Raw genomic sequence first — 6,972 nt, forward strand, 5'->3', positions numbered from 1 at the left:
AATCCTGATTTATTGGCAGGGTATTTCGGATTGCCAAATACGTCTGTAGTCGTGAAATGGGTCATTTGTTGATGGGGATTGCATTTTAAATAATGAGATCTTTCATTACATTAAAAGGGTGGTCACCTTCCGGTATACCGGAAGATTGAGTTCACCTGATGTTGGGGTTGTCTCCCTACTATTGACTTTGCTTTTTGCTTGTCGGGGTTTGCATTGGGATTGATCCCATGCTGCCTGTCATTCCGCAACGGTGCGGCTAGATATGTAGCCCGAGTACTTCAGCAAAGTGCTTGTACATGGATCGGCACAGCCATGTACAAAAATTGCCACCTGAATTCTTCATAGAAGGGTTCTGGGGCGCGTGGTAGAAGTGGATGAAAAAGACCATAGTGAAATAAGGCCGTCAAGGCAGTTGTCACGTTAGACATCTTGTGGACATCGCCTTATTTTTTTTAGTTATAGGCCTATAGGACATAATTATATACATAGATGTATAGTGTTCTGAATTATCGAATTATAAATATTATCAAAAATAAATTTCAAGATTTATTTACTAAAAAGTGTATATGCGAATGTTTTCTTTGAAGCAAATGTAATTGCGTTTTGTTTTCGTTTCAAAATAATCTATAACATTCTCGATTAATTAAAGCAGACGTTTTTAGTTGCATGTAACTGTTGTTATTGCAACAGACTTGAAGAAATGGCGCCAAACAGCCGCAAGTGTCAATCATTTTTATTGAGAAAAAACAAATTTAAAATAAATAAAACTTCAGAGCCTTCTTCTTTTCCTTGCCTCCGTGCCATTTCATCCTGACCCACTACGCAATAAAAACCAAAAACAAAAGTAATAAATAAACAACATCCAAGATGCTTAATAAAACTATAATTAAACTTTATGCGAACAGATCAACAAACCAATCCTAAAGGGAATATTTTAATAATTTTCTTATAAAGCAATAAACAAAATAACAACAATAATAATAAATAAATGATAACAATTAGCAACATTGTATTCCAAACAATCAACTTAAGTTACAGGCAGATTTATTAAAAACTCCACTGCACTAAATGGACAAAAAGAGGAAGAAAGTGGAACAGAATGAGGCGCACAACATTTATTGATTTGATCGACTATAGACAGCCAGCAGGATGATGACAAAAATAAAATACAAACATGCAATCAAATCTACACCATTCCATACTATGCCGGGTATCAATCACTAGACTTTGGTCTATGCAAAGAAAACAATACAATAATGAATAGAGATGAGAGAAACATATACATGCATAGAAACACTCTCGTACTTACTCCTCTTGTCTGCCGGGCCGTTGAAATGCAGCTGTTTATTTTATGTCTGTACTCACCATGCAATCGTAGTACTAGTAGAAATTCCAATTCTGCCAGGCAGCTACGAATACGAGCGAATAAATATAAATGATGGGACCGACCGTTCAATCAGTAAAGTTGGCTGACTGGGCTTGGCTTAGCATAGCATGGCATGGCGCGTGCTAAAAATAATTTAACAAATATCGATAACATTGTTGTTATTTTCGTTAATAAGAACTAGATCACGACTTAATCACGTTGAATGGCCGCCGTCTGATGCGAAACTCGGTTGGAATTGTTATTGATCAATCAAAGCTACTACAACTGCACACAATATTACTCTATACTCTCTCACACATAAACAACGTCCGAATAGAAAAATATTGCATTTGGGAATTTTATTTGTTGCGATGAACGATGAATTAAATGATCTCTCCCATTTCATCTATGTATCACTGGGTTTGTTTACATTTTATTCCGTCTCAATTCATTAGGTATACCCTACCACAACGAAGAAATGTTTCTCTCATGTATTGGTATTCTCAGAAGAAATGACCTAGACCTACATTATCAAAGCCTTATTTGAAAGATCTAATAGGTAGTATGTTCCTGGAAAGATTCTTGGACATTATAAAACAACTAAAAGTGGCTTTGTGTCCATGGAAATTATGAAAGTGTCATAAACAAATAACTACAGTTTTCCTGGATAAAGTAAATCTAACTTCGATATACATATGTTGTAATTAGGATTCTCTTAAAAAGCATCCTGTATCATCGTCCGGAAGTATGATTTTTAAACTCTGGAATAATTCGAACACTAGCTTAGTAAATCTAAGATTGTTCTTGATGCATGAACTATTTGTAACCCATAGACTCGTTATTATACTTGATGTTATGTAGCCATGGACATCATGGCTACACAAACAGTGGATTATCTGAGTTACTATTTCTATTTCGTTAATTCATCCATCATGCCAAGGGAATATGAATATCCTTTAGCGAAAAAGTTTCTTCCTACAACGAACTATTAATTTCAATTGAAGTGAATGCAATTGAGAAGACATTACGTTGGAGTTGTGGGTCTTGATAGATGCGAGATTATCCACATAGAAATAAATAATCGATATCTTGAGAATAATATTCTTTTCGAGACCATGTCGAAGCTCATATAAGAACATTAGTGTATCCTAGTTGATTTTCCAATTCTGAACATCCAAAAACTGTCGTTATTGTGTTGTGTTGAAGTCGAGACCCTTGTTAGGTTTAAGACTGCCTGCACACTTAGAAATAAATAATCAGACCCTTGAAATTTAATTATCAGATTTTTCTCTAGAGTCTATATCTGAAAATGCTGAAAGTATAGGACAATCCAATGGTTACCAATTCAATAGGTCCTATAAAAGCGTGGTGGATATAGCATATATCCCAGCCCTAAAATCTGACAGCCGTGCTTTTGTAGGGTGATCATGGAGATATGACTTTATATGGAAGACATTTCAGACTGGATAATGGAAATGTGAAAACGTAATGTTCCACTTAGTATAAGTGGGATCCATTTTCCCTTTTACATTTACAGGAAAACCTTCAATTTTGTATAAGGTAAAAATACAGACTTAGGTATGTACTGTTTTAATAGGCTCTTCTTCTATATTTGGCCAGACTATTTCTTTTTAGATAATGTTATTCAGTGATGCTTTAGTGCTCCAGATTTGATATAATTTCTTTATATTGGCATAATGAGTAGATTTCGTGCACTAGTTAGCCTTTATTGCCTTAGCTAACTAAAGTATTAAAGGTCCAATTTGCGTAGTTCAGAAGGCCAAGACAAAAAGATTTTAGGGGCCAAATTAGCCTACGTGATCGAGTAAAATTTATCGTAATTTTTCTTTTCTAGATAATGGCAAAAACCTCACATTATTTAATAATACAATTGAAAGGTTTATCTAAAAACCACAGTTGTTTTCATAGTTAGAAAAAAATAAAATATTTAGAATACTGGGGCTTAAAGTTTTGTTTTTAGAATTCAGGTCATTTATGGCTGCAAAAAATATAAATAAATAAAAAATAATAATAATCTAGGCTTTGATATGATCCATAAACTAAAAACAAAAAATTGTTTACAATTAGAATAAACAAAATAGCAACAACAATATAAATCATTCTTTTTTTTTTCATTCTCAAGCTATGTATATGCAAGTAGTATACATTGCACGATATATATTTAAATGCACTAATTAAATGTGTCTCCTTTGTCGGAACAACTGATTTTTTTTAGCTCAATTCATAAGAATGGTATATTAAGGTTTGTGGATTTTAAGTGATCCAACTTTTGAAACAAGATCGATCAAGAACTCTCTGAGTTACAGTGGGTCAAAGTTTAACATTTTTGATAAACATATGTTTCTACTTATCTATATAATTTATTACCTATTGTTCTTACAAAAACTAGTTTCAATTGATTGTATCTAAAGTACTATACAATAGTACTCATCATCATTGGTGCAAATTTTATACCGATCAGAAGACATTGGTTGCAAAAGTTAACTTGGCATGAAAGCCATATTTGTGCATTTAAACGATTTTTGTATAGTGTATATCTCTGTGCATTTCTAAGAATTGTATATATGTATATTTGTATAATTATTGGACTCTATTCAATTCATATTTAAAGCTAAGACCTTATATACATATATTCGTAAATAAAATAAATAATTGTTAAATCTTATTTATTTATTTATTATTTGGTTAATGAACTACTTAATTTGCTTAAGTAGCCAGGAGAACATAAATATTTACTTTCCGAAAATTTATTTTAATCTTATGACTAACAAATAGAAAGATAGATTCATGTTGCATACATTTTTATATTCACCAGTTTTATACCCTACGGCACTATAATATTAATGGTATAATATGTTTATGTTGAGGTTTATAACGCAATGGTATAAATCGGTTCAGAATTTTCTGGGTAGAGTTGGTGATTAAATGAAACTGAAATTGGTTTTATTTCATTGCCGTTCAGTTGTTCCTAATTCCAACATAATCGATTCATAATTGGTCATATGTAGATCCGATAAAAGGGCCATCACTGCAAAACACTTGTCTGAGAAACGAACGCACAATTAATGGAATTTAATGATTGTTTAGTCGAAGAATTGCCCTGCACTACAAAACTCAGAATATCTTTCATAATTAGACCAAAAGTGCAATTATATTTATACTCACCAAAGTTGTTTATCGCTAAAATATCGTTTCAGTTCTACGACCGTTATCGAAATAAGCCAAAATACCGTTACCGCTAAGATACTGTTACCGAAATAAGCCAAAATATCGTTGCCGATATCTTTTCGCAGCTTTACAGTGGGTACATAATTTGCCAAATCCCCAGTGCATATAACAGTCGTTGTGATCGACTGGACATATGTTTGTACTTATACAGAAAACAAACCTATAGATGGATGCATGCATGAGTGTTTGTATGTGCATCTGATATTGACTGTCTGTTTCGTTGCAAACGAAATAATTTGTTTACGCTTTTTTTTTAACTGTCAGTTTTGTCAGGGATTCCTCAAGAGAATAAGATTAAATAAAATATTTTCGTTGTTGTTGTTGTTATTGGTATTTTATTTTGTTTTCTTTAAAAATATAAAAAAATACTATTTTTATAAATTTTTTCATATTAATCACGCATCTAGGAAGTGATTTATGAGAGTTTAATTTTTGCTCAAGATGAGAATGAACGTACATATAACAACAACAACAACAACAACAACAGCAGCAGAAACCAACCAACAAACCAAACTCTTCGTAGAAAGATTAAAATGGAAATGGTGCATAAAATGTGAAGTAAACAAGTATAAATTTAAAATATTTTTCCATGATTAAAAATAAATACAACACCAATAACAACAACAACAATATCAATAACAATAAACAAAAAACAAATTGCTAGAGTTTGTTACATAGTGACATTAAGGATTTTTTGAAAGAAATCTAAATATAACTCAGTTTTTGGGTTCTTTGATCTTATTATAAATTCATTAGTCATTACTCACAGTTACCACCTTCAAATGGGAATGTCTCCCATTTTATTAAAAATTAAATGGAGAATATGAAAACTAAGGAACGAAAATATAAAATAAACTTAGTTACCGTTTCATATAGACTTGAAGGTCATAGGTCACATGAAGAAAATAAATTACTTTTCTCGCAATTCTTCTTTGAAGTCTAATAAAAATGTTACGACATATGTATGAACATCTAATAGAGGAGTAAAAGTAACGGTTCATATCTGCCCCTTTCTACCTGGGACCGAATTACTGCACGCATGATCGAGTACATTTTTATTCGATCACGTATTCGTTAATTTGGCTCCATATTTGCTATTATGAAACATATATGATTCTGGTATTAATTGGGAAAGAACACTTTAACTCTTTATTTACGGTTTATCAATTACACATTCTTGAAATTTTCTTTTCTGTACTAATGTTGTGGTAATCCTAAAACTTTGACTTGTTCCCTAAAACAGTGACCATACTCGGCTGCTGCCTCACAATCATCAGAAGACACTTCAATTTCACTGCATGCATTTAGCAAAGACTGGACTAATTGCATTCTGGTAACATCTCCATTGGTTAATTTTCGGGCCTCTTCTAAAGCAGCCGTTTTATCAAATTTTCCATCAGAGTCCATCTAATTTCCAATAAATTAATAAAAAAACAAAGAATTTATTAAATCACAACAATTTTTCAGTGAAATTTCTTTAAAAATTTTAAAAATACTTACAACTTTATATTTTTTCATAAGACAGGAACGAAAACATTTTCCCGTCACTGTAGATGGTGGTTGTCTGTTTAATAGATCCTGTATATCAGCTGTTGTGGCTCCAACTTCCTCTTTACATGTCTCAAGAGTCATTTGAAATATTCTTGGAGCAGCACTTCGATTTAAAGATGAATTGGCCCATGAGTATGTGAATAGACAGAAAAGTGTTAACAATTGTAAATGTGTCATTCTGATATAATTATATTGACAATTGGAGGTTGTGTTCCAGAGCCATTAACAATTCTAACTAATTGAAAAATAATGAAATAATTATGTTTTTATATAAAATAAAACAGTTTTGGTGAGTGAAGGTGGAATTCATTCAAGTGTTAAATAATAGTTCAAGACATCATTATAAAAGAATTTAAAAAACAAGTTAGAGTGAAATATTCAGTTATGCCGAATCTTAAATACTCTTCATATACATATAAGCTAGTTTTTTATAAAGACGTCGAATATTTGTAGAAATTAACATTTTATAAACCCAACGAAATGATTTTCGGAAGTGGCTCTTGTATGGAAGCCAATTATAGGCAGATCCGAAAAAATTATTTGTATATACAAAACACATTCCTGTTGAATTTTGCCTCAACACGGTTATTGTTAATGAATTATGTGACAGCTTTGTCCAATTATGGAATGAACTAGAACAAAATGATTTGTATATGTATTTATCTCTCCAATTACAGAATAGATTGGTAGAATAATTGAAGAATTGTATAACAAAAATATCAGGGGTTTTCCGAAAATTGATTTCATCAAACATACGAACAGACGGACGGACAGAACACAATCGACTTCGGATTATTATATTGCAG

General features: G+C 31.8%; 1 protein-coding gene across 1 annotated transcript; it reads right to left on the reverse strand.

Annotated features, from left to right (window-relative positions):
- Window positions 1-5,812: 5,812 nt before the first annotated feature.
- On the reverse strand, window positions 5,813-6,257 carry LOC119599610 (general odorant-binding protein 28a-like). Its single transcript, XM_037949454.1, has 2 exons — window positions 6,116-6,257; window positions 5,813-6,022 (listed from the first exon to the last, which is right to left on the reverse strand). The coding sequence occupies exons 1-2, from the start codon at window positions 6,245-6,247 to the stop codon at window positions 5,813-5,815; spliced, it is 342 nt and encodes a 113-aa protein (XP_037805382.1). The 5' UTR covers window positions 6,248-6,257.
- Window positions 6,258-6,972: the final 715 nt, after the last annotated feature.

This window comes from Lucilia sericata, unplaced genomic scaffold (genome assembly GCF_015586225.1).
Source record: "Lucilia sericata isolate MDLA Ls3-8-SP2 unplaced genomic scaffold, ASM1558622v1 Contig000003F_arrow, whole genome shotgun sequence".
Classification (NCBI taxonomy): domain Eukaryota; kingdom Metazoa; phylum Arthropoda; class Insecta; order Diptera; family Calliphoridae; genus Lucilia; species Lucilia sericata.

Excerpts from the sequence above, each read along its gene's own strand:
- LOC119599610 (XM_037949454.1), bottom strand. The coding sequence starts at position 6,247 with ATGACTCTTGAGACATGTAAAGAGGAAGTTGGAGCCACAACAGCTGAT. Across the intron at positions 6,023-6,115 it reads TTATGAAAAAATATAAAGTT|ATGGACTCTGATGGAAAATT; the intron begins GTAAGTATTTTT and ends ATTGGAAATTAG.